Source organism: Equus przewalskii, chromosome 6 (genome assembly GCF_037783145.1).
Source record: "Equus przewalskii isolate Varuska chromosome 6, EquPr2, whole genome shotgun sequence".
NCBI classification, from domain to species: Eukaryota; Metazoa; Chordata; class Mammalia; order Perissodactyla; family Equidae; genus Equus; species Equus przewalskii.
This window is the reverse complement of record NC_091836.1, coordinates 49,311,219-49,337,950: the sequence shown is the minus strand read 5'-3', so window position 1 is coordinate 49,337,950 and position 26,732 is coordinate 49,311,219. Positions and strand designations below refer to the sequence as shown.

The 26,732-nt window shown below is 57.0% G+C and overlaps 2 protein-coding genes across 7 annotated transcripts in view; one reads left to right on the top strand and one right to left on the bottom strand.

Moving 5' to 3' along the window:
- Positions 1-9,064, top strand: part of LDLR (low density lipoprotein receptor) — a 29,678-nt gene extending 20,614 nt beyond the window's left edge. For both annotated transcript variants that reach the window (XM_070625519.1, XM_070625520.1), the window contains exons 11-18: positions 890-1,008; positions 1,286-1,425; positions 2,662-2,803; positions 2,923-3,075; positions 3,526-3,699; positions 5,641-5,718; positions 6,623-6,780; positions 7,371-9,064. In XM_070625519.1, coding sequence (XP_070481620.1) covers positions 890-1,008; positions 1,286-1,425; positions 2,662-2,803; positions 2,923-3,075; positions 3,526-3,699; positions 5,641-5,718; positions 6,623-6,780; positions 7,371-7,406 — 1,000 coding nt within the window. In that variant the 3' untranslated portion in view covers positions 7,407-9,064. The remainder of the gene's footprint in view (positions 1-889; positions 1,009-1,285; positions 1,426-2,661; positions 2,804-2,922; positions 3,076-3,525; positions 3,700-5,640; positions 5,719-6,622; positions 6,781-7,370) is intronic.
- Positions 9,065-14,936: 5,872 nt separating this feature from the next.
- On the bottom strand, positions 14,937-21,404 carry SPC24 (SPC24 component of NDC80 kinetochore complex). Of its 5 annotated transcripts, none has more exons than XR_011541496.1 (6): positions 21,199-21,392; positions 17,550-17,694; positions 17,039-17,164; positions 16,854-16,930; positions 15,906-16,042; positions 14,937-15,792 (listed from the first exon to the last, which is right to left on the bottom strand). XR_011541496.1 is itself a non-coding variant. In XM_070625481.1 (6 exons), exons 1-5 carry the CDS (start codon positions 21,356-21,358, stop codon positions 15,936-15,938), a joined length of 594 nt encoding a protein of 197 aa, XP_070481582.1. In that variant the 5' UTR covers positions 21,359-21,391; the 3' UTR covers positions 14,937-15,792; positions 15,906-15,935. The 5 variants fall into 5 exon arrangements, 3 of the variants coding, with proteins under 3 accessions (XP_070481582.1, XP_070481581.1, XP_070481583.1); XM_070625481.1 differs by having other exon boundaries at positions 17,060-17,164; positions 21,199-21,391; XR_011541495.1 differs by having other exon boundaries at positions 14,937-16,042.
- Positions 21,405-26,732: the final 5,328 nt, after the last annotated feature.

Genomic DNA, 26,732 nt, shown 5'->3' with positions numbered 1-26,732 from the left:
GGATTTGGCTACCTGGGGGCTCGTTGGCGTCCCTCCCGAGGTTTCAAAGCCCTTGGAGACAGGCTTGTAAATTTAGACCCAAGAAAACTGAAGGCAGGGACATAAATAGATCATTTGTATGCTGTGTTCATGGCAGCCTCAGTCACAATAGCCCAGAAGTGGAGGCGGCCCGGGCGTCCGTCAAGGATGAGTGGAGAACCAATTGTGGTCCCTCCGTGCAGGGGAATGTTATTCAGCCTTCAAAGAAGGCGACTCAACACCTGCCACAGCCTCTGAACCCGGAGGACATCACGATCAGTGAAATAAGTCAGACACAAAAGGACGGACACTGTCCTCGCACTGATAACGAGGTCCCAGAGGAGTCACAGCCACAGAGACAGGAAGCAGCTGCTGGGACCAGGGGCCGGTGGGGGCGTTTAATGGGGACAGAGCTTCCGTTTGGAAGATGGAAAAGTTCCGGAGACGGAGGGTGGAGATGGCTGCACAGCCGTGTGCCTGTACGAAATGCCACTGAACTGGACACCCAAAAATGGTTAAATGGTCAATTTTACATCTTGTGCATTTTACCACAATTTATATATATATATCTGAAGAGCAAAAAAAAATTACAGAAAATTCATAAAAGACCTTGGAAAGCGGTGTTCAGCATGCAGATTCCACAGCCCTGGTCCTGACACTGGGGTGAACACCTCCATCTGTTCACGAAGCTTCTTGAATCCTGCCAGGGCTCCTCAGGGGGCAGCCCCGGGGTAGGCACGGTTGGGGGAGCATGGGGACGAATTCGGGGTCTCCCCGAGGGCGTGTTTCGGGTCCTGGTGTGGCGGCTCTCGGGTGTGGGCGGGGGGCCCCTCCCCACTGATGCCCTCTGTTCTCATTGCTTCTCCACCAGCTTCATGTACTGGACGGACTGGGGGACGCCCGCCAAGATCAAGAAGGGGGGTCTGAACGGCGTGGACATTTACTCGCTGGTGACGGAGGACATCCAGTGGCCCAATGGCATCACCCTGGGTACTTTCGCAGGAGGTGGTCCCTGGGGGCCGGGCACTGGCTGCAGGAGAGGGGACAGTGTCTGGGCCGCGCCTGGACCAGGCCACACAGCCCCCTGAGGGTTTGACCGTCTGGAACCACACCGCCCTGGCCCGGGGGGTGCTGTCTGTGTGTCTGAGCTGCTTTGCTGGGCACGGCTGCCCTGGGGCCTTCGGGGTCTCCTTCCTGCGGGGAATGGAGTGGCCGGGCCATTCTGGCATCGACACGTGACCTCTCCTCGTCCCCCTGTGGGTTCCAGATCTTTCCGGTGGCCGCCTCTACTGGGTTGACTCCAAGCTCCACTCCATCTCCAGCATCGACGTCAACGGCGGGGACCGGAAGACCATCTTGGAGGACAAGAAGAAGCTGGCGCACCCCTTCTCCTTGGCCGTCTTTGAGGTGGGGGCTGGGAGCGTGTGGTCACTGCCTCCGAGCCGGGGAGTTCACGCCAGGTGCTGTTCACTGAGCGCCACGCGTGTCCCACTAACTGGGGACACGCTGTCCAGTTCGTTCAAGCCTGTGCCTCTGACGAGGTCTTAGACCTAGAGTTACTTCCGTTTTCTTATCAAAAGAGTCTTGAAAGGTCCAAAGCAGCAGTTCCCAGTCAGGGACCATCTTGCCGCCCAGCAGCCCTCTGGCAACTTCTGGAAACTTTCTGCTCGTTGCACTTGGAGTGGGGTTACTATTGGCCTCCAGTGGGGAGAGGCCAGGGATGCTGCTGAACACCCTCCAAAGAGATGAGGGTCCCCCCACAGTGGGTCGTCTGGCCCCAAATAGCGCCACAGTCAGGATATCCGTACACCCGTGTTCGAGAGGCGTGACTCAGGGGCCAGCCCGGTGGTGTGTTGGTGAAGTTCACACGCTGCACTTTGGTGACCCGGGCTTTGCAGGTTCAGATCCCAGGCGAGGACCTATGCACGGCTTAGCAAGCCACTCTGCGGCAGCGACCCACAGACAAAAATAGAGGGAGATTGGCACAGATGTTAGCTCGGCGACAATCTTCCTCACCAAAAAATAAAATACAATTTTGGGTTAAGAGGCATGATTCACAATAGCCAAGAGGCGGAACCAACCCAAGTGTCCACTGACAGACGGATGGACACCCAAGATGTGGTCCATCCAGACATGGGGAATATTATGCAGCCTTAAAAAGGAAGGAAATTCTGACCCACGTTACAACGTGGATGAACCTCATGGTCACAAAAGGACAAATACTCTGTGATCCACTCACAGGAGGTCCCTAGAGGAGTCACATCCACAGAGACAGGAAGGAGGATGGAGGCACCAGGGGCTGGGGGAGGGGGTGGGGTGTCAGTGTTTCATGGGGACAGAGCTTCAGTTTGGGAAGGTGAGAAAGTTCTGGAGACGGATGGTGGGGACGGCTGCACAACAATGTGAATGTGCTTAATGCCGCTGAACTGGACACTTAAAATTGGTTAAGGTGGTCAATTTTATGTTATATGTATTTGACCACAATTAAAAATTTTAGCAAAAGAAAAGAAAGAAAAAACGATGCCACCACCTAGTGCTGTTTCTTCCCAGAGGACCCCAAAGACCGGGGTGACGGGGAGACAGTGGTCTGTGTCCCACCCCCGTGGCTAATGAGATCCATCGTCTTCCTTGATGCCCACGCAGGATAAAGTATTTTGGACGGATATCATCAACGAAGCCATTTTCAGTGCCAACCGCCTCACGGGCTCAGACATTCACTTGATGGCAGAAAACCTGTTGTCCCCGGAGGACATTGTCCTTTTCCACAACCTCACGCAGCCAAGAGGTAAAGACGAGGTGGCCGCCCCAACCTCCACTTTCCTGCCGGTGTCCTAGGATTTTTATGGAATTTTCTAGAAATTTCTGACCTCGGTCTCACCCTGACTCCCACCTCTTCTGCTTCAGGGGTGAACTGGTGTGAGAGGACCGCCCTCCACAACGGCGGCTGCCAGTACCTGTGTCTCCCGGCCCCGCAGATCAATCCCCGCTCGCCCAAGTTCACCTGCGCCTGCCCCGACGGCTTGGTGCTGGCCAAGGACATGCGCAGCTGCCACACAGGTGAGGGCGCAAGTCCTGCTCCGTCCCCCTGGCGGCTGGACCCTCCCGAGCCTCTCTTTCCTCATCTGTTCAATGGGGGATCGAGGCCCCGTGAGGCCGAGATGGGGACTCATGAGCTGGGGTAACCGTAGTCGGCCTTTCTTGAACGCCGGGAGGTGACTGTTAAGACACAGACAACGAGCAAGGAGACGGCCCTCTTCTCGATTCTTCTCGTCCTTGGGGACAGTCCAGGCTGGGGGCCAGCGTGTCCATAACTCAGATCTCCCTTTTGAGCCACAGATAATCCAATAACGACGTAGATATTGCTGGGTTTGTATTTTCACTGCATTTGTTTTCGGTTATTTCTTCGTGGCCAATGGCTCTCCCCTCCTGCTTGTTGTCATGAGCAGCACAGGGTCGTCTGCGTGGCGCTGGGGCCCTGGGGCACCCAGGAAACGTTTGTTCTTTCAGAGACTGAAGCTGTCGCGACCACCCGGGGGCCCTCCACAGCCAGGCCCGTGGCCAGCTCGACGGTCAGGCCGACGGGCAGCTCGGCGGTGGTGGGGCCGAAGCACACAGCCAGCTCGTGGTCCATGGCTAGCCCTGAGCTCACCACGGCTGAGACGGTGACGGTGTCCCATCAAGGTAAGGGCTGGGAACACCTGGCTGGGTTCATCGGGATGCGCATCTAGATGGGCCCCTTCAGAGGCTTTGGTGTGTAGAGGTGGAGTGGGTTTACTGTTGGCTCCTGTGCTGACTGTCTCTGCCCGGGCCTGTGCATCTCTGCAGCCTCAGTTTCCCCACCTGCCCATCCCCCGGGAATAGCGGGGCTGCACGGGCTAACCCGGGTGAAGGGCCTGAGTGCACAGTGTTGGCTTAGCCCACAGTCCTCCAGACGCCGTCCTGGGAATCTGAGATGTCACCACAGCCCCTTTGCTGCCCAGCGGGCCAGGTCCAGGGTGAGGCCGGTGAGGCACTCCTCCCTCCAGGCAGCCTCTGAGCGGGAACTACAAAATCCAGGGCTCAAATCATATTTTAATGTGATATTTAAAAAAAATTAAATCAGCAAACTGTAGCCTTCAGGGCTGAACCCCTGGTCTCATAAATACTGTTTTGATCAAAGCCACGGTCCAATGAGGCAGGATCGTGGAAGTGTAGAGTCCGAATCCTGTGTTCCTAAAAATTTTGGTATTTCGGGCCCAGCCCCATGGCGTAGTGGTTAAGTTTGTGGGCTCTGCTTCGGCGGCCCAGGTTCACAGGTTCAGATCCTAGGCACAGACCTACACTGCTCGTCAGTGGCTGTGACCCACATACAAAATAGAGGAAGATGGGCACAGATGTTAGCTCAGGGCCAATCTTCCTCAGCAAAGAAAAAAAAAGGTCATGATCTACACCCTCAAGGTCATGACCTGACCTCCTGGACGGAAGTCAGAGCTGGGCTCTCAGTCAATTAATGGAAGACCCACCATTCATCTCTTTGTCCACCAGAGGGCGCGCGACCTGTTTTTTCAGCAGCCCGGAAATAGAGTTCATAGACTTTTCCAGACAGAAAAAAAAGGCACATCAGCAATTTTCAGACAATTTTTTTTCTGGGCTGAAGCCTTTGTTCAACCATAAACGAGATAAAAGAGGAGCTGCCTGGTCGAGGGAGGCCTGGAGCCCTGCTCGCTGGGGCGGGCGCTGCTCACACAACTATTTCACACACAAGCCCATCCAGGGCTTCTCGAATTTCGCCAAGGAGCCCTTTTAAGGGAAAAACTTCTCAGGACCCTACTGCCGCCCGAAAGTGTTTTTATTACGTGGTTTCTTAAATATGTGCAAACAGAGGACTGGGTATAAACTTCTTACACGCAGTGACAGCAGCCGGTTGAATGGGACCCTGAGGGGTTGAATATCACCAGCGATGTCAGTCACAGCCCGCCGGTGTGCGGGTGGCCCGGGAACAGCTGATTCAGGCTGCCCAGCCCACGGGCCACGTGGGAGGCCTGTAAACTCATTCGGGCAGCACCCTCCCGTTGTCTGGCCCAGATGCATGCGTGTGGTTCCGTGACAAGGTCCCCCGCCCTCCCACATGCAGTATTTCTCAGCCACCAGGGACAGCTGGCACAGGACTGGGCTTTGGTGCCATCAAACCCGGGCTCTGGGACTGCTGAGCATCACAGGTCAGAGGGTGGCCCCTGCCCCATCCAGAACAGGCTCCTTTCCCTCAGATGCAGAAGCAGGTTGATAGGGCTGGCCTGGTGGTATAGCCATGCTGTGGCGGTGTCCCACAGACAAAGTAGAGGAAGATGGGCATGGATGTTAGCTCAGGGCAAATCTTCCTCAGCAAAAAAAAAAAAAAAAAAAAAAAAGCAGGTTGAAAAATCCCACCCATGACCTCACCAACCATTGGGAACCTGAGCCAAACCCCATGACCCCGTTGCTAACGAATGAGGCCCTGGTGGAGGCCAGTGTGACACATCTCAGATCTGGGGGACGCTCCACATTCCGTTGAACTTTGAAGGACGATGAGAAGCGTCCAGTGTTTTCTGTGGCCTGTGGCCCTGGCTCTGGATCTGAGCGCCCCTTGTCCTTTCTCCCTCGCAGCCCTGGGCGACGCTGCGGGCAGAGGCGGCGAGGAGAGGCCCCGGGGCGTGGGGGCCCTGTCCATCGTGCTCCCCATCGGTAAGCATGCTGGTCCTCCCCCGGTCCATGGTCCCCAAGAAAGGACCGCCTGCCCGCCTATGGGCTCTGGCCCACCGTTCCTCCCAGGAACGGGGCAGCCCTGCGCATCCTGTTCATCATCACGGCGCCCCTCTTTCCAGCCTCACTCATGTAACATAGCTGAGCGCCTGCTGTGTACCGAGCCCGCTTCTGGGCATGGGGGACACGGATGTGACAGACGTAGCCATCCTGCCCCCTCGCAGCTGACGGGGAGCAACATGAGGCAGCTGATGTGTCCGATGGGGGACGTCGGGCCTGTCCGAACCCGGGGGGAGGGGACAGGGGGCGCCGCCCTGAGGGCCGCCCTAAATGACACAGAGCGACCCGGCCCCATCCTCGTCCACACAGAAGGAAAGAGTGAGTCGTGGCCCTGTGTTTAGAGAAAAACTCCATTTCTGGAAAAGTCGTAGCCCAGGTGTGGTTAGGGGGAGACCTGGGGGACCCTCGGTCATCAGGAGTCTTTGGGGCGAGGCCATAGTCTTCAAGGTAGAGGCGCATTACGCTCACAGGTAGGTTTTCTACAATGGGCTAATGTTGCTTTAAATTCATAACAAAAATATTAACACGGGGGACGGCCCGGTGGTTAGCGGTTAAGTTCACACCCTCTGCTTCAGCCACCCAGGGTTCACGGGTTCAGACCCCGGGCACAGACCTACACACCGCTCATCAGCCACGCTGTGGCAGCATCCGATGGATGAAATAGTGGAAGGTTGGCACAGATGTTAGCTCAGGGCCAATCTTCCTCACCAAAAAAAAAGAAGAAAAAAAAAGGGAAGTGAAAAAGAATATTAACAAGTAAAAAGGCCAGGGCACCCGCTGGGTTTCGGGGCCCCGAGCAGCGGGTGACTGGCACCCCTCCCCACAGCGCTGCTCATCGTTCTGTGCTTCGGGACCTTCCTCCTTTGGAAGAACTGGCGGCTGAAGAACGTCAACAGCATCCACTTTGACAACCCCGTGTACCAGAAGACCACGGAGGACGAGGTCCACATCTGCCGCAGCCAGGACGGCTACACCTACCCCTCGGTGAGAGGCCACGTCTGCCCTGAGCGGGCGTGAGGCCCCCAGAGGTGCTCTCACGGGGGGGGAACAGGGACCGTGGGTAAGCCACGAGATCCTAGGCCAGATGTTGACAGAGAACAAGAAGCTGGAAGGGGGTCAGACAGCGGTTTGCGGGCTGGGAGGGCGGGGACGCAGTTGTAGATAAGGGCATCGGGGCCGGCCTCCCTGAGCAGGGCGTGTGTGGTGTGCCCGGGGCATAGCCTGTGCAAAGGCCCTGAGGCTGGGTTGTGCCCGCTGTGTGAGGAGAACGGAGGCGGCCAGTGTGGCTGAAGCAGAAAGAGGGAGGAGACCAGAGAAGGGAAGGGATGGGGCAGGTGCCGCAGGACCTTGGTTTTGCTCTGAGTGAGGTGGGAGCCACGGAGGGTTCTGGCACAGGAGGGAGGTGGCCTGACTCGGGTGCTCACCAGCGCCCTCTGGTGGCCGTGAGGGGATCAGACTGTGGGGCAGGGGACCAGGCCTGGGTGGGGCCGCAGGGCAGGAGGCGTGGGTGGCCTCTGGCCCTGTTTACCGGCTGTTGGCCTGATGGCTTCCGCTGTTCCTGGTCCTCTTGGCAGAGGCAGATGGTGAGCCTGGAGGATGACGTGGCGTGAGCCTCGGCCTGGAGTCCGGGCCTCCGGAACCGCCATCAGTCAAGGGCAGGAAGAGACTTTCTCCCTGGACCCTTGACCTGCCCCAGCCCTTCCTGAGCCCCCACGCCCTCCTGTTCGTTCACCGACGGATGCGACCGAGAGCACGGCTGGCGGCCGCGCTGCCTGCCAGAACTTTGTTCTATATATTTATTCGTCTGGGAGGCAGAACGGGCTTCCGACGGCGCCCACGGGACGGCTTGGGGTGGGACTTCTGTCTGTCTGTCTTTCCATCTGAGGGAGAAGAGGAGAAACCGAGTGAGCTGGGGTGCGTGTCTGTCCTCTCCGGGGACGTCTGACCTTCCAGCCTCTCCCACTGGCCCCAGCTGAGGGACTGATGGGCGGAGGGACACAGAGTGAGAAATAAGTGGCTTCGGGCGCCGGGGAGCAGGTGCTGCCCACAGGGCCCCAGGCGGCCACTGCGCCCCCTTCCTCCAGCCGGAGCCCCCAAACTCAGGAGTGAGCGTGTCCACCTCCACCTCGCACGTCTTGCTGGATGGCCAGAGTCTGCTGCTCGTCTGCCACCCCCAGGTCAAGATCCAGCCGGGTTTGTGGCCTCCCCTTAAGCCGGGAGGGGACTCCAGCATCGATGGCAACGTGGCTGAGTCCTGCTTTCTGGGGGTGGCGCCGGCTAAGCCCCAGCCATTCACAAAACCTCAACAGTTTCCAGAGACAGCCTGAGCCACCGATCGCTCTTAATCTTCTATGAAGTGCCTGACACCGGGTCCCTGCGCTGGGGACGGCAGCCTGCGGCCCCCACAGCATCCTCCCAGCCAGGGGGCTGCCAGGCCTGGCCCCCGCTCCCGCTCCCTCCGGGCCTCCTTGCACTTTTCAGCCCAGAGTCGCACACTGTGTAAAGCCGACGTCCGTGTGGTTGCTTGGCACTATTTCCCTTTGCTTGGACGGGCCCGGGCCAGTGACCCAGTGCTTCAAAGCCAAGATTGGGACGCTGGCTAGTGTCACCACGTCTATGCAGATGCCCTCGAGCCATTAATTTCCCCGACATGACTGTTGTCATGGATGGGTGACCATCTGAACCGTGCACAGCGGTCCAGCCCTGCCACATGTCCCTTGGCTCCGTTACTTTACGGGACTTCTGAAACCAAAATTCTTTCTGCAGGTGTCACCTGTGTGGCTGCATTTATGACCAAAGAGACGGGGGTGGGGGGAGATTGTCAATTATTCACTACCCAACCACGAAACACTGTGCCCCCCCCCCCCACCCCGAGGGAAACTGTGAAACCTGTTGTCTGTCTGAAGCTGTAAATAAACCGTGTCCAGAGCAGGGGGCGGGTTTTGTGATATTTGCACTTTGTATATTGGTTGAAACATTTATCACTTATATATATATGAAAAAAAGAGCTATTTATTTTTGCAAACCCCAGTTGTTGCGTTGGCTTGCCGACCCCCCGGGGCTCATTGTCTCCGAGATGCCTCATCTTTCTGTACAAAGGTTATTCGTGCCGCCCTGCGCCCCGCTCTCCGGAGAATCGGGTCCGTGTTGTATATATGGTTGCTGGGGGCGTGGGTGTCGCTTTTGGAACCGCTGTATAGAATGTTTTTATAGCCTGAGTGTCTTCCTGTGAGGGATGAAATTTCTTAAATGAACCATTTGGCTTAAACCTGCTTTTGTCTTTTGTTCACTCCCTTCCTCCGTCTGTTAATGGGCTGGACTCCCCCGCAGAAAGATCTGGAAATGGAATGTCTCCCCAGAGCTCAGGACAGGCTGCAGGCTCCCAGGGCGGGCGCCACAGTTCCCTGGGGGGTGACACCATGCTCAGCTAGGGGCATGTTCCTTCCTCCCTCCCGCTCTGCTGGGCGCCTCACTGAGTTAGGGTTTTGTTGGATCTCGCTCATTCATTCATTCAACAAACAGGTATTGGGCACCTGTGGTGTGCCAGGTCCTGTTCTAGGCACGTGGGACACTGCAGTGAATCAAAGTGCCTGAGAGCCTGTGCCCTCAAGGAGCTGACATTCTGGAAGGGGAAACAGATACACACAATTACTATATGTTCGAAGAATGTTCTAGAAGAATATTAAACGGCAATGGGAGGGAGAAGTGACAGGCTGGGGGGGGACTCCTTTATTTAGGGAGAGGTTCTCTAAGAAGGTGACATTTGAGCTGAGTCCAGAAGAATAAGAACTGGCCGGGTGAGGATCTGGGGGGAGAAAGAGCGATTTTGGGCTGGGACCCCCCACCCCCCAACCCCCCCGCCCCGGCCCCATCAGCCTGTAAGCAATCTTTCTAAGGACTCTTCCCCTTGAAACCTTGGGCCTCCCGGAGTGGTTGGTGTGGAGTGGTTGGTTCTTTAAGAACAAGACAAAGGATGAAAATGGGGCTATTGAATTCATCGCTAAGATACAGAAAATGAAGACATTTCTCAGCACGAACCGGAAGTGCCTGCGGGTCTGGCTCCAGGTTCCGTCGTGGGAACATCTGGCCAGAGCCACGGGTGTCCGTGCCCTGCAGGCCACCCAGCACACCCCCCGCCCCGTCCTCTCGTGCACCCCAGCTCTACCCGGGCCCGGGCCTTGGGGGCGTTTCGGACCCCCGCCCGTCGGGAGGTGAGTGAAACCACACACAGTCTCGGCGCATCAGTGGGGTCGGGTCAGGGACATGGCAGGTCACTGGACACAAAGAACCGAATCCAGGGAACTAAGTCTGGAGGGGGAAATAGGGCCGACCACCAGACGGCACCTGTCGCTTGCTGGGATGGCGGTAACGTAGAACACAACACGATAACACGTGCCGGTGAGGATGTGGGGACATCGGAACCCTACGCGCTGTTGGGGGGAATGCAAACGGGCGCCGGCGCTGTGGGAAACGTGGTGGTCCCGCGAAAAACTGAAAACAGAATTAGCATCAGATCCAGCAATTGTACTTCTGGGTGCATACACCCCAAAGAATTGAAAGCTGGGGCTCAGATGGACACTTGTACGCCCGTGTCCACAGCAGCGTGACCCCCAATTGCCAAGAGGTCCACCCACGGATGGATGGACACACCAAATGTGGTCCAGCCAGACAGGGGAATTTTGCTCAGCCTTAAAAAGGCAGGGAGTTCTGCCCCATGCCACACCATGATGACCCTGGAGGACATTATGCTGAGTGGAATAAGCCAGACACAGGAGGCCAGATGCTGTGTGATTCCACCCACAGGAGGTCCCCAGAGGAGCCACATCCACAGACACAGGAAGGAGAAGGTGGGGCCGGGGCCTGGGGGAGGGGGAGTCAGTGTTTCATGGGGACAGAGCTTCAGTTTGGGAAGATGAGAACATTCTGGAGATGGATGGTGGGGATGGTGGCACAGCCATGTGAATGTGCTTAATGCCAAGTGTACAGAACTTTGCACTGAAAAATGGTTAAGATGGTACCTTTTATGCGTATTGGCCCACGGTTAAAAATAATGCTAAATAACGATAACTTTTTAAAAGAGCAAACGGAGGTCAATGAGGCAGCCAGAAATAGGCAGCAGCGGAGGAAGCGGGGACATTCCTGGAGCCAGGAGGTGTGGCAGCCGCGGAGGATCCACTATCAGAGAGAGGGAGAAAGACCGCAGCCTCTCCCCGGGGGCCCCCGCCAGCGCCCCCCACTTGCTGGACCGGCGGGACCCGGGCCCCTGCCTCACAGGCCGCATCAGGAGAGAGCAGGAGCCGACCGAGGAGCCGGCCACCGGGCGCGGGGACAGGGAGGCGGGCCGCCGGGTGGAGCTGGGCGAGCTCGGGCCCCTCAGAGCCTCAGTTTCCCCCTCCGGGCCCTGGGAGCGCGGGCGGGGGAGGCGGCGGGGCCTGCGGTCTGCTCGGTGGCCACAGGGTGGCACTTCCGTCCTTCCCTCCGCCGGGTCCTGGGACGCGGCCAGCAGGCCCGGGGCGGCCGCGCGCTCGATAATGGGGCGATGGGCCGCGCTCATGCTCGGCCGCGCGGCAAAGGCGGCACAGCCCGGGGCGGGCGGGGCGGGCCGGTGTCCGGTGTCCGCGGAGAACCTTCTGGGCTCCTTCCCAGGCGCGGGGTCGCGAGGGCGGCCGTGTGACGCGCGGGCGGAGGGGAGGGGGCGGCCTGGGAGGGCCACCGGGCGCGGGTCCCCTCTCGGGCTGCGGTCCCCTGGGCTCGTAGGGGGTCCCCAGTGAAAGGCGCGGATGGCACCCGGGTGAGATGCGACCCCTGGACGTGGTCCAGCGCCCACCCGAAGGGGCTGGTCCCGCGGGGCGGGGCAGTCTGCCCCCCCCAGGACGTGGTCTCCGAGGGCGAAGCGCCTCTGGCAGGGTCTGGGCGGTGGGAGGAAGCTGCTCCCCCGTCGGACGCCCCCACTGTGTCCTCCGCGGGCCCCCCCCCCAAACCGCAGCTGCCTGCGGCGAGTCAGGCTGGAGCCCGGGGCCTGAGCCCAGGTCCGCGGGGGAAAGGGGGGCGGCCCACCCCCCCCCCCCGAGCCCTGCGCCGCCCGCCCCTCCCCCGGTGGGGTCCGCTCCACCCGCCCCACCCCCCCGCACATGCAGGGACCTGAGAGCCGCCCAGGGTTTTGAATGCGCATTGGGAGTGGGCTCGGCCCCCAGGACTCGTGGGTCCCGTCCAGCCCCTCTCCCGGCAGCTCGGGTTTCAGCGCGGCTTCCTGCCCTTGGCCGAGGGGCTCCCTCCTTCCCGAGCCCCACCCTCCCCGCCCGGCTGCTCCGCTCACCCAGCCTCCCCTCCCAGCTGTGCTCTGGACAGAGGGGTGAGCTTGGGGGTTCATCGCGGGAGGTCCCCTAGTTAGGCAGGGCGTCTGTACTGACCTGTGTCAAGAGGCTGGCATCAGCCTCCCTTTTTCTGCACCCCAACTCTGGGGCCCCCCTGGAATCTGAAAACCCTCCCATGGTTCACTGTGGACTGCAGGCCTGGCGTGATCCAGCCTCATGGCCTCGCAGTTCCCTCCGTGCTGGCCTCTTTGCTGTCCTTCACTGCCCGCCTTTGCACTTGCTGTTCCCTCTGCCTGGATCACTCTCCACACTTTGTCCCCTGGAGGCTCAGGTCTGGGCTGAGGCCTCCTACGGTCTCCCCACAAACAGCGACAGCGTTGATGGCTAACAGATGCTCTCATTCATAGGTCGGGCTTAGGAGACAGCATCTGGATCCGGTTCAAACCCCAGCTCTGCCACCATCAGCTACGAAACCTTATACCAACAGCTTGACCTCTCTGTGCCTCAGTCTTGTCCCCTGTAAGGAAACAGACCGGGCACACGGCACCCACGTGACCCCAGTTCGTCATGGCCTCCACTGGAGTGTGGCTCCTTGAAGTGGGGCCTGGCAGGGCTCAGACGCCCAGTCCACATTTCTGAGTCACTCAGGGGAGGCCGCCAGAGGGCCTGGGGCCTCCCTGAGGGGGCACCAGCGCAGGCCACACCCAGAGGGTGCCCGGGAATCCAAGCATCGTGTCAGTGCCCCATGACCAGTCCCCCAGCCTCTCCCCGCCACACTTGGGGGAGGGGCACTGTGCAGGTACCCCCTTGGCAGCAGGCGGGCCAGGGGTATGGATTTCTGACCCCACCCCCCGCTCAGCAGTGACTTTCAGTACCGGGGCCTCAGCCCCTTCGTCACCCTTTGGGGCCCTTCGTCACCCTTTGGGGCCCCACCAGGGGCGGGCGTGAATTCCAGCCCTCGCTTCCTCTCTCTACCTGGGTGACCTTGGACAAGGGCAGCCGCCTCCAGGGCTGTTTCTCATTTGAGATGTCAAGATGCTCCGCCACAGAGCCCAGGGTCCCCCTGCCAGGCCCAGGCTCCAGGGGCATCACTGTCCTGTGACTTTGGGCGAGTGGCTGGACCATGCTGTGCCTCAGTTTCCCCATCCGTAAACTGGAAACTCCTCACTGGTTTGGGATGGTGCTGGACAGTGAGCGCAGGGCCGGTGCTGGCTTGAGGGGGTGCAGAGGAGAAACGGGGGTCGGCGTGGGGCCCAGGCTGAGTTCCGCAGGCACGGGGCCAGTGACTGGTTCCCCCCCCACCCCGGTGCTGGGGATGTGATTCTGGCTCCCACCCCTGCAGGCTGGGCCAGGGCTCGGCCTGCCTCTGGCCAGCCTCCAGGGTCCAGGGAAGAGCTGGTCACCCCCAGGGCCGGCCCTCAGAGGGGGACAGGCGGGGGCGGGGCGTGGGGAGGCTGCAGGCTGTCCGGGCGGCCGGCCAGCCAGGCAGTGAGTCAGGGCGCAGGCATGCCGAGGGCCTGGCCGCTCCCGACCCTGTGGGCTCGGCGCCTCCCTGAGCCGCCCACCGCGTTCCTCAGCCACTTGCTCAGTCCCCGGGGCTGCCCACGGGGATGCGGACCCGGCCCCCAAGCCTGGCTTCATGCAGCCCCTGGAGCCCCCTCTTCCTGGGGAGACCGGGCACCAAGCAGGCCAGCTCCTCCCTGGCCCCCCGCCCAGCACACAGCGGGGGGGCTGCTGGGGAGGGAGTACAGGTCCAGGGAGGCTGCAGCAGCCCCAGGCCTGTGTCCTCGCCAGGCACGCGGCGCCTGCAAGCTTGTTTGAACTGGAGAGAAATTTGCCCCTCGCCCATCCTAGGACCCCCAGCTGGGCCAGGTCCACCCCGGCACCCTCACTCCTGCGGGTGAGCAGCTGGAGGCCGGCTGTGTCTCAGGGATGGCCACCAAGGTGACAGCAGCTGCCAGCTGACCACGGCGCATGAATGACTGGTTCTGGCTGCAGCCACAAGGCGGGGGGGCAGCCTGGGGTGTGTGGCCCCCAGGTTGTGGCGATAGGGGCGCACTCCTGGCTTCTAGAGGATGCAGGCCAGGGCTGCTGCTAAATGTCCTACGATGTCCAGGACAGCCCCCCCAGAGGATGACCGGCCCCGAGGGCCCGAGGGCTGGGGGAGCCCTGGTCCAGGTCAGGTCTTTTTGGAGGCCGATGGAATGAAGCGGGGGCTCTGCTCCCATCTCGCGCCACAAAAGACTCTGTGGACCCTGACAATGAAAACAGCCCCTGAAGCCTTCTGTGGACATTGACTTGACCGTGTACAGCCAGGTCTGTGGTGTGAAAGCAGGGCCTCTGAAGTTCTGGAATCTTCCTTCAGGAGCCCAATGGACTGGGCTTCTTACAGTTCAGAGACGGACTAATGACCTCTCTTTTGGGGGGCCATCTCCCCAGAGCCTGACAGGCAGCCTTCTTGGCCCTAGGACCTCCAAGGGTCACCGGAATGGACTGGTTTTAGTGCCCACTTGTGCTCAGGTGCTGCTAGAACTTACTGCTCCCCCGGCCTAGAATGCCCCTGACTGAAAAATACTGATCACACTTACTGTGAACAACTCAGCTGTACAGAGGTGCACACAACCCAACACCCAGAGGTTCACATAACTAACAAAGCTGCTGGCTTCAGGCGAGGCTGTATCCAGGAGGCAAGTGGTGTTGAGGGGACCCTACTTCCCACTCTCTACCCTCAGGCAGGCGAGCTCCGAGCCTCTCACTCTTGGTCGTACCCCAATCACTGAGGATGGAGGATAAGTGAACACATTAACTGGCTGGCGCAGGCCTGGGTTGCGTGGTGAATCAGTGAGGGTTTACTTTGGCAGTTTGTGACAGAAAATAACAAAATAACAACAGCACACACAAGATAGTTTAGACCCCCGCCCCCAAAAAGTCCAGTGCTGATAGTCGGCTCCCCCAATCATCAGGGAATCAGGCTCCTATCATCCCTAGAGGACTGTGCCCTCCCTAAGCGTGGCAATATGGCTGCCAGGGCTCTAGCCATCACACCCAAGTTCCAGAAAATAGAGGGGAGGGGAAAAAAGGAGTGTACTCCCTTGCCTTTTAAGGATCCTTTTAGAAGACTCAAAACACTTCCACTTACATTTCATTGGCCTGAACTTAGCTGCAATGGAGGCTGGGAACTGTTGTGTTTTGACTGAACAGCTAAAAGTGTTACTCTCTCCTTAGTAAGGAGGGAGGAGAACAAATATTAGCGAGGTGACCAGTGGTCTCTGACACACAGCCTGGAGCCAGGGGTGGGCCCTTACACTCTTCACGACTGATTCATCCTTCCCAAAGCTGCCCTGAGATCCTCCTGACCAGGGTCCCCCGCACGCTGGACTCGCTCCGGCTCCAGGGCGGCACCTGATCGCTGCTGACTCCTGCCCTGGCCAAGGGGATCCTTGTGCCCTGCCTCTGTGTCTGGGGTTCCTCGCACAGTCCTGGGTACACAGTGGCGCTGAAACATGTGCCCGGGACAGATAAAAAGGGGCCGAACTTGAATCGCAAGTGATCAAGACCTAGATTCTAGCTGTCACTGTTTCCTGCGGTGCTGTGTGTCCGGTGTTTGTCAGAGACGGGAAGTCACGGGCCTGCGACAGTTAAGACATTCGATCTGGTCACCCAGACGAGGCCAGGGCAGCGCCTGAGGGCGAAATCGGGAGCAGGGGACGGGGGGGAGAAACCCAGTAAAAAGCTCATTGACGGGTAAATATTTCATTTTAAGCTGGTCCCAGCACGGAGGCACCGAGCACCCACCGTGCTGACTGCCGCGTGCAAGGCTGCTGGCTACCACTCGGTGTCCACCAGGCTCCACAGATAGTCGCTGACGAATTTCTTGGAGAGCTGGGTGCCATCCAGGTGGAGCGGCTGGGCGACGCTGGGGCCGTGATGGACTGAGGGCACAGATGTAAGGAAGCCAGCCCCCGCGGCCCTCCCCGTGGCCCCGCGGGCGGGGAGACTGCCTTGAAAAAAGTTTTCCTCAGCCATTTGGAGACTCAAACAAACTTTGGTGAACCAAAGTTCAACTCTGGTAATGCACTATTTTTTTAAAAATCGTGGTAAATATACATAACGTAAAATTTACCATCGTAAGCATTTTTAAGTGTCTAGTTCAGAGGCGTTAAGCACGTTCACATTGTTGTGCAACCATCACCACCATCCGTCTCCAGAACCTTCTTATCTTCCCAAATTGACACTCTGTCCTCATTAAACACCAACTCCCCCTCCCCCACCTTCTACTTCCTGTCTCTATGACTGTGACTCCTCTAGGGACCTCCTGTGGGTGGAATCAGACAGTATCTGTCTTTTTGTGACTGGCTTCTGTCACTTAGCTTAATGTCCTCAGGGTTTGTCCACATTGGAACATGTGTCAGACTTCCTTCCTTTTTAAGGCTGCGTAATATTCCACTGCCTGGACGGACCACTTCTTGTCTATCCCCACAGTTGCTGGTGGACACCTGGGTTGCTTCTGCCTTTTGGCTCTTGTGAAACCACACTGCTAGGAACGTGGGAGCACAAACAGCTATTCGAGTCCCTGCTTTCGACCTTTTGGGTGTTTATCCCCAGAAGTGGCATTCATTGTGGGACCATATGGTAATCCCACGTGTCATGTGCAGGATCTGCCGTGCTGTTCTCCACAGCGGCCGCACCGTGTTACACGCCCGCCCACCATGCACAGGGGCCCACTTTTCCCACAAAGGATACTGCCTTTGACCATCCCCGGCTCACACTCATAATCCCACTCGATCTTGCTGATTCGGTGATAAAGTTGAGCCACGTACCTGTACGAGGACAAAAACAAAAAGGAGGAGAGAAAGTTACCCCAGTGTCCACTCCAACAAAAAGCTGTGGGAATGAACACACACACAGACACGCGGGCATGCACTCACTCATGCGCTGGTGGCACCTACACGGCTGAAGGGATGGTGACCGTTGTGTCCTCGTCCACGTCCCTCTCCTGTCTTTCCAGGTCGGCCTCAATGTCTCTGAGCTCCTCGAGCTCTCTGGTGAGCTGAGTGCAGCAGGCAGTTAAGGAGCCCTTGCTTTGGAGGGAGGGCTACCCCTGTGCTACCACCACTTCACTGGGCCCAGGGCCTCCGGCTCCAAGCACGTTTCTATTTTTTTTTTTTTTTGGTGAGGAAGATTGTCGCTGAGCTAACATCTGCGCCCACCTTCCTCTATTTTGTATGTGGGATGCTACCACGGCATGGCTCAATGAGCAGTGTGTGGGTCCATGCCTGGGATCCAAACCTGTGAACCCTGGGCCGCTGAAGCAGAGTGTGCAAACTTAACTTCTACACCACCAGGCCAGCCCCACCAAGCACATTTTCCAGTGTGAACGAGCTCTCGCCCCCTGGGGCAGGCTGAGGCTCGCGGCTGCGTGCGCACGGGAAAGGATATAGGAGGCTGGCCTTCAGACGGGAGTCCTCCTCGCTGGCCTTCTGAAGCTCGGCCTCCAGCTGCTGCAACTCAGTGCCGCCCCGGTGCGCCTGCTCCTTCGCATCCAGAAGGCCCTGGGCCACCTCCTTCTCCGTAGCCAGGATCTCTGCAGGCCGGAGAGAAGGCTGAGACCCCTCGCCCCGGGAGGCCCCCCAGAGGCTGTCCCTGCCCCAGGAGAGCCCCCTGCAGCCTAGACCACCCCGTCGACAGCAGTGTCCCCATGAGCTCCCTGCCCTGCTTGTGCGGTCTCCAAACGCCCACTGGCTGGTTCTCCCAACCTCGCCTGAGTGCTTCCATTTCACAAAACACATCTGAATCCACCAAAAAAATAATGATAATAGAACCCAGTGCTTCTGCGCACACCTCGTCTCATCCACAATGTCACAGACCAGCCTGTTGCCTGAGCAAGAAGCCTGGGACTGGCTCACTTTCTGCATCCAGTTGGTCACCAGGCCTGGCAGGTCCCCCTTGCTTCCTGAGGCCAGTCCTTGTCCCTGCAGAGCCAACAACAGCCCCCTCGGAGAGCTTCTCTGGCCTCTCCTGGTTCCAACCTGCCAACCCTCTCTGCTCTCTGCCCCCGAGTGGCTGCATTAGAGGCCCAGTGTGATGTCACTCCCTGCTCAGAGACCTGCCATGGCTCCCCAGGGTCTCCAGGACAAGGCCCGGGCACCTCTGGCACTTCACCGTCCCCGCCAGCCTCCTTCCTGCCTCTGTGTCACCGCACCATGTGCTTCTCTCTCCGCTGTGGCCACAGAGACGCCTCATAGGCCACGTTTTTCACATCCTGGGCCTTGGCTCTTCCTTATGGGACGCCCTGGGGTTCCTGGCGGCCAGCACACTGTTCCCAGCCTTCCAGACCTCCTGGGAGATGCCCGACTCAGGCAGTGGGGCATCTCCTCCCTCCTGGGGCAGGACTCTGCTCCATGACGGCCCCTACCACAGTCAACTATTTCTCCCTTGAGTCAGAGATGCCGTCTCACAGCCGCCATACACCGCCAGCACCTCCTCAGAATAAACACGTGTTGAACAAAACATCCTGAAAGATCGCAAACACCGCAAGAAGGTCACCGTGCTCCTTCCCACGGAGTCAGAGAAAGCTGCCACCTCAGAGGAGACACAGATGAAAACGCCCCCAAAGGGCCAGCATTTACTTGTTTACGAACCTCCACGAAGTCAATGTTCAATCGAAGCACCGCCTGTATGGGGTTGTGCAAATTTCCACACACGCAGCCCCTCTCGAAGGCTCTCTGGCCCCCGAAGCAGCCACTTTCAACTCTTCGTTGTTTTCTCTGGCAACGACCTTCATATTTCTGCATAATCTGCTTACGCTGCTATTTCTCGGTTTGTCTGCTCTAGCCGGGGCCTGCTGACTTCCTGCTGGGAGAGCGAGGGTCTGGCTCTCTGCCGCAGCCTCCTGCCCCTTCCCCACCCACCCTCCTGACAGACAAGCAAGTCTCAAGGTGCTGCGGGGTGACCTGGGAGCCCCTACCCAGGGCACCCCCACATCCCTCTGAGGGTGGCTTAACCCCAGACCCCCCCTTTGAGAGGTGAAGCACAGAAGCCCAAGGAGGTTCAGTGGCCTCTCCACAGGCACTGAGCTGCGAAGCTGGGATCTGAACTGGATGCGGGGGTGGTTTTTTTTTTTTTTTTTTGGTGAGGAAGACTGGCCCTGACATAACATTTGAGCCAATCTTCCTCTATTTTGTATGTGGGATGCCGCCATAGTGTGGCTTGATGAGCAGTGCATAGGTCTGCACCCAGGATCTGAACTCATGAACCCTGGGCCCCTGAAGCAGAGCATGTGAACTTAACTGCTACACAACCGGTCCAGCCCTCAAATTTGGATCCTTTTGATCAAAGTCCGTGCTCCCTAGAACACTGACTCTAATTCCCCTAGCCTCAATCCATCTGTTCTGCTAAAACCCAGGCTGGGTCATGCTGATCTTCTCCTCAACCATAGAAAGGATGGAGAGAGGGGGAAAGAAAGAAGAGAGAAGGAGGGAGGAGGAGGAGAAAAGAGGGGAAGACTCTGACGGGGACACTCATCATGCTTACTCTACCTCCGAACTCCTCCTGGGGCTCCCAGGCCAGGCAGGGTCTGGCCCCGCTGACCTCACCTTCTACCACTTTCTCCTGAGTCTTCAGGCGCATCCTCACCTCCCGACCTCTGCCTCTGCAGTCCCCTCTGCCAGGAACACTGTTCTCTTGAGCTACCCCAGGGCTAGCCCCCAGGTCATGCGAGTTTCAACCCAGAGGGCACGTCCTCGTAAAATGTAAGGCATTAAAACTCCTGGCACAAAACCACTGTGGAAAACTCCATGACGGTTCCTCCAAAAATTAAACATCCAACTACCATTTGAGCCACTTCTGGGAAAATACGAAAAGGAATTGAAAGCAGGGACTCAGATACTGGTACACCCGTGTTCACAGCAGCGTGACTCACAACATGCAGAGGTGGAAGCAACCTGAGAGTCCACTGATGGATAAACGGATACACAAGAGGTGGTCCTCCATACAATGGAACATTAGCAAGCCTTAAAAAGAAATTCGGACACAGGCTACACCATGCAGGAACCCCGAGAATACAGCCCTAAGTGAAAGAAGCCAGACACCATGGACCAACATTGCCTGATTCCACTTACAGGGGGAACCTAGAGGAGTCAAATTCATAGAGACGGCAGCTGGAATGGTGGGTGCACGGGGCTGGGAGGGGGATGGGGAGTTTACGGGGACAGAGTTGCTGTTTGAGAAGATGAGAAAGTTCTGGAGACGGATGGTGGGGATGGCTGCACAGCCGTGGGAGCGTACTTAACGCCACTGGGCTGGGACCACAGGGCTCATAAATTAGCTGAAATCCAGGTTGGAGGCCCTGGGGAGAGGCTGGGTCTAGCCCTCTCAGTGTTAAGACATTTACTAGCTGAGCTTTTTTCCCCTTTAAAAGTCTTACATTTGATGGTGTCTTACATTTAACCCGCAACATAGCGCCGGCTCCCCCACCTCCGACTTGCGGCTACAACAGCCGCGTCCTTTACAAGGCCTTCGCTGACCCCGCCCCCAAACATCCCCGCTCCTTCCTACACAGCCTCGCTCTTCTCCGCAGCCCATCGCCCCCCGACATACCCATTCTTCTCCTTCAGCCTCTCTCCTCTCCCCCAACAAAGCAGCACCCCCCAAGGTCTTCTGTCTGTTTCGTCCCCGCTGCCATCCCAGGGCTGGCGTTCTGCCTGGCACGCAGCAGGTGCTCAGGAGAACATCTGAACAACTTCAGCAATCGGGGATGCTGGGATCCCTGAGCCCCAAATGCAACCCTGGGTCCCCCAGCCCCAGCCCCAATTGCAACCCTGGGTCCCCCAGCCCCCACCCCAATTGCAACCCTGGGTCCCCCAGCCCCCGCTCGCGGGATGCTCAGAATGGGGCCAGAATGGAGCTCCTCTATCACCGCTAAACCCCTGGGAGGCGGCTGGTGCCCTGAAGCCCATTTCACGGGCGGGGAAACTGAGGCTCAGCGGGGGCAGCGCGCACCTCCCGGTCCCCCCAGGGATGAGGGCAGGGGATGCGGGGGCCCGGCGGGGGTGGGGGGTGGGGTTCGAGGCCCGGGCCCCGGCCTCACCTCGCAGCCGCTGCTCGGCACCGTCTTGCGTCTCCAGCAGCCGCTCCACCACCTGCTCGTGTCGCCCCAGCAGCCGCCGGTGCTGCGCCTCGGCGCGGTTGGCGCCCAGTAGGCTCAGCAGCCCCTGGCTCACCTCCTCCATGTCTCGGAAAGCCGCCATGACTACGCGGGGCCAATCCCACGCGAATTCAACTGCCCGGGGGTCCCGCCCCCTTCCCGGGGAGCCCCGCTTCCATTGGCTTGATCCTCCGTCAGTCATCAGCCGATGGGGGCGAGCCGCGGCAGGTCTGGCCTGGTGCGCCTGCGCCGGCTTCTCTGTCAGTCATCGGCAACGGCCAATCGGCGCTGGTAGGGGGCGCGCCCGGGAGGCCTGCCGGCTGCGCCTGCGCAGAGTGGTAAGCGGATGCAAGAGGCCGGAGCTGTTTATTTCTGCTTAGGTCCAGCGCCTGCGGGTGGCGTGCAAGGTGGCCTTCTGGGGCGAAGATGGGGGCTGCTTCTCGTGGAGCTGACGTTCTGCAGTGCATGGGGGTCTCACCATAAACATGATAAATAAGTAAATTGCAGAGGAGGCCGCATAGCAAAATGGAGTCTGCAACCAGGTGGATGGAGTTCGAATCTCAGCTTTGCCACTTAATAGCTGCGTTACGTGGGCAAATTACTGCGCCTCACTTTCCTCCTCAGTAAAATGAGGGCCATAGTAGTGACTCCTTTAGAGTGGGCGTGAGGATTAAGTGAGGACAGTACCCGGTATTCAATATGCCCTATATAGGCGTTCAGTGAATCACACATAGGATGCCAGCTGGTGAGGTGCCCACCTCGCACCCAACAGCATGCTGTGTTCGGGGTTACAACAGTGGAAAATAAAGGGCTCACTTTTGTGACATGTTTGTGAAACTGAGGTGCAGAAATCAATTCAGCAGATCACGACCAGCGTTTTCTACAAAACACAATGGGAAAAAAATCACTGCATTGTGTATGGAAAGTTAAGGATTGTTTTGGGAAACTCCAACTCTGCGTCTGCGTCCTGGGAGTGGCAGGTTGTTTTCCCCAAAATTGGCTACAGAAATAGGTGCAACCTTGCCACTCCCCATCCTTGGGCAGACTGTCATTCCCCTCCTCTTGAACTTGAGCAGGACTTTGTGCCACAAATAGGATGCGGCAGAAAGGATGCTGTGTGACTTCCAGGCCTAAGTCAGAAACTAGGATGCATCTTTTGCAGGTGCTAGCTCGCTGTCTCCCTCTCTCTCAGTTTCAGGATGCCCTCTCTTGGAGCCCAGCTGCCACGTTGTGAGGAAGCCCAGCCATGTGAAGAGGCTCCCAGATAAGGGCCCAGCGGAAGCCAGCATCAACCACCAGACAATGAGTGAGTGAGCACTGAGATGATTCCAGCCGCCAGCCTTTGAGCCAGCCCAGCTGCCACCAAGAGGAGCAGAGACAAGCTGTCCCCAGCAAGATCTGCTCAAACTGCACATTTGTGAGCAACATCAATGCCATTGTTGAAAGCCAGTAAATTTGGGGGAAATTTGTTACGCAGCTGTAACATCTGGATTGCTGGATCACATGTGAAATTTGTATCTTACTGTAAGTCACACAAAAAAACAGTTGAAAGCCACTGCTTTGGTGGCAAGACCTCACAATAATCGAGGAAACAAATGAACAGGATCATTTTAGACAGGAACACCTGTTACGAAGGTGGGAAATCAGGGTCATAGGATCGAGCCACTAGAGTTGGTGTCAGGGGGTGGGGTGGGACGTGACGTTAGGTCAAGTGGTCAGGGATGGCCTCCCTGAGCAGGGGACGTATGAACTGGGACCTGAGTGATGAAAGGATGTTGGGAAACAAAGCTCCAGGAGAAAGGCAGAGCTGGTGCAAAGGTCCCTGAGGTGAGGGAGTTTAGCTTAAGGAATAGAGAGGAGATTGGCGTAGCTGGAGAAGAGTGAGCGAGAGGGTTGCCAAGGACTGAAGCTTGGTTCTGGTGGAACAGGAGGCACTGGAAGGCGTTAAGGAGGAGAGAGCTGGGGAGTGGACGGACTCCAGCTCGTCCAGAATTGAGAGAACTTGCCGGCAAACCAGATGTACAGAATGAGGAAGAGGAAGAGGATGCTTCCTGGGTGTTTGGCCCAAATCCCCGGATGGGTGGTGGTGCTGGTGGCTGAGAATGGGAGGGGCAGGCTTGGAGGTGAGGGGCTGCAGGAAATGGAATTTGGGGGCAGTTCCCAGTGCCTGAGATGTGGCCACATGCAGCTGTCCATGTGGTGGTTGCTCGGCTATAGGAGTCCACAGAGACATTTGGGCTGGGGATAAAAATCCAGGAGTTGCCGGGGTGCAGGCAGAATCAGATGACATCACCTTGGGGGACAGTATGGTGAGGAGGAAGTCCAGGGACCATGCTCTGGCACCCTCCAAGTGTAGAAGTCATAGAAACGAGCAGAAGCCAGCAAGACTGAGAAGGCACAGCCAGTGGGGGGAGACAAGCAGCTACAATGGAGCCGTCGGAAAATGTGATTTCGGTGAGCATCAGGAATCGGACAAGTCCTCAACCCCAGGCCTGGGGCCCCTTCCTCCTCAGGGCTTGCTTCCAGGAGAGAGTTCTTCCCAAGACCCCGGAGCTGCTTGTGTTTTTCTATTTTTACAGTGATCATGTAGCTGGGGACACCCTTAAGACTCATATATTTAGTCTCTTCCAGGTCACAGATCCCTTTGAAATGTGAGAAAAGCAATGAGAGAGGCTCTTCCTTGAAAAACATACCCAACATCCACACATTGTTGGGTTTTGTGCAGCTTTTGGCTCAGGCCCCCAGAACGCCACCCCCAGATTGTCAGGTGAAGAAGCTCCAGGCCTTTGTCTCATGGCGTGGCTAGTGGATGTAGAAGTGATGGCACCTTCATCGTTTCCTGCAGAAATATCGATGTCTGGGCGTGGGGACTGCTCCCCAGACTCAGTGCTCAAGGCGAGCCTCGCTCACCCTCCTGCTGGCTGAGGTGGCTCTGTCACCATCAGTAGAGTGACCTTTGGTGCCAGGGGCTCACCTTCTGTGCATGAAGGTGGTGGACTATATACCCGTGCAGAGTGAAATAAAGAGGAGATAAGACCGTGGGTTCTCTGTCTGGCTCTGCAATGCCTGTGACCTTGGCAAGTTCTTAACCTCTCTGAGCCGTGGGCTAATGATAGCTCTCTTATCAGCTGGGGTGGGACGTTCGAGAGATAAGCTGCGAGATTGCACAACCGCAGCCTGCCAGATATAAACGCTTCTGTCAAAAAAGGCCATTCACCTCCCTTCCAAAAGACAAATCAATAACCACCTGCCAGCCATTAGGATGGCTATTATTGAAAAAAAAAAAACAAAAAAAACACCCAATACAGAAAATAACAAGCATTGGAGAGGAGGTGGAGACATGGGAACCCTTGTGTACTGTTGGTGGGCGTGTCCAGTGGTCCAGAGTCTATGGAAAACAATATGGCGGCTCCTCAAGAAATTAAGAAAAGAATTCCCAGAGGGCCCAGCAGTCTCCCTCCTGGGTGTGTAGCCCCAAAATTGAAAGCAGGGCCTTGGAGACACAATGGTACACCCAACGTTATTTACAGTAAGCAAAAGTGGGAGCAATTGAAGTGTCCACTGATGGATGCTGGATAAACGAAATGGGGTCCATCCAGACAATGGAATATTATTCAGCTGTTAAAAGGAGGGACGTTCTGACACGGGCTACAACATGGAGGAGCCGTGAGGACATTAGGCCAAGTGAAAGAAGCCAGACACAGAAGACAAATACAGTGTGGTTCCATTTCTGTGAGGCTCCTAGGGGACTTAAATTCAGAGACAGAACGTAGGATGGTGGGGGCCGGGGCTGGGGGAGGGCTGTGCCAAGTTCCTGTTTAACAGGGCCAGAGTTTCAGTTTGGGAAGATGAAGGAATTCTGGAGAGGGATGGGGGCGAGGTTGCGCAACCATGTGAATGTACTTAATGCCCCGGAACCGGACGCTTAGAAATGGCTAAGACGGCAAATGTTATGGGATCTGTATTTGACCACAATTAAAAACAAAAATCTCCATCCAAAAGGCAAAGTGAGAATCTAGGTGATGGGGGCCCATGGGGTCTTAAGCTTGAGCTGAACAAGACAACAAAAATGAGGAAAAAATGGTCCTGGCAATTGTGAGAAACAATTTTTTTTTTCCCCAAAAGCCCCTTCTTGGCTCACAAACCCCTTTGGGAAGCTGACAAGAGCATTGGACCTTCCGCTCAGAAACACACAACTTCGTGTGAAATTTCTGGGACTTCCAATAACCTCTAAAACCCACCCACATCTCCGGTGGAAAAAGCCAGAGGAAAAATGAGGAAGGGAGAAGTCAGGAGGGCGAGCGTCCATCATCGATCTCCCTTGTGGGGAGTGGTGGGGGGGCCAAGGATGGTCTACTTCCTGTCCTGGTGCTGGTGACACAAGGATGTTTAGTTTGTGGAAAGCTGTGGAGCTGTACACTTTTGAACACAGACTTGTACTCAAAATATATGTATATGATGCCCCAATAAAAAATAAAACAGCAAAACGAGATCGTTTAAGACCCAACCTATTAGAAAAAGGTTTGGCAGGAGATACTCCAGAGTGTTGACAATGGCAGGCGTTCCTACCAAGTGGGACCACGGCACCCTCTGCTACGCCACACGTTTCTGTATTGTTTGAATTTTACCTTTTACAATCAGCATCAATTGTTTTGTCACGAGGCAAAAAAATCAGTAAGGATTTTTCCTAGATGTTCAAGGTGGGTGTTTGTTAGAACTTTCTGTCACCATGACAATGTTCTCTAACTTTGAAGCCCAATACAGTAGCCACCAGCTATGTGTAGGGCAGAACCTAAGGGAGTTTATTGTGCTGGCCTGGTAATTTTTCCGTAGCTTTAAACATTGTTCAAATTAAGTCTGGTTTTGTGTGTGGTGTTTTTTTTTTTTTTTTTTTTTGGTGAGGAAGATTGGCCCTGAGCTAATATCTGTTGCCCATCTTCCTCTTTTTTTTTTTTAAAGATTGGCACCTGAGCTAACAACTGTTGCCAATCTTCTTTTTTTTTTTCTGCTTTATCTTCCCAAACCCCCTGTACATAGTTGTATATCTTAGTTGCAGGTCCTTCTAGTTGTGGGATGTGGGATGCCGCCTCAATGTGGCCTGACGAGCAGCGCCATGTCCGCGCCTAGGATCTGAACCCTGGGCTGCTGCAGCGGAGCACATGAACCACTTGGCCACGGAGCCAGCCCTCCTCTTTCTTTTTTTCTTCCCAAAGCCCCAGTACAGTACAAAGTTGTGTATCCTGGTTATAGGTCCTTCTAGGTTTTCTCTGCCGGACGCCACCACAGCATGGCTTGATGAGCGGTGCGTAAGTCCATACCCAGGCTCCAAACTGGTGAACTCCGAGCTGCTGAAGTAGAGCACGCGAACTTAACCACTCCGCCACAGGACCAGGCCCAAATTAAGTCCATTTTGAAAAAGAGATCCATTTCAAAGCTGAAGGAGGTGTACAGTGAGACAAAGGCCAGATGCAGACGTG

Excerpts from the sequence above, each read along its gene's own strand:
- SPC24 (XM_070625480.1), bottom strand. The coding sequence starts at position 21,358 with ATGGCGGCTTTCCGAGACATGGAGGAGGTGAGCCAGGGGCTGCTGAGC. Across the intron at positions 17,695-21,198 it reads TGCCGAGCAGCGGCTGCGAG|AGATCCTGGCTACGGAGAAG; the intron begins GTGAGGCCGGGG and ends TCCGGCCTGCAG. Across the intron at positions 16,931-17,059 it reads GTCACCATCCCTTCAGCCGT|GTACGTGGCTCAACTTTATC; the intron begins GTAGGTGCCACC and ends GTCCTCGTACAG.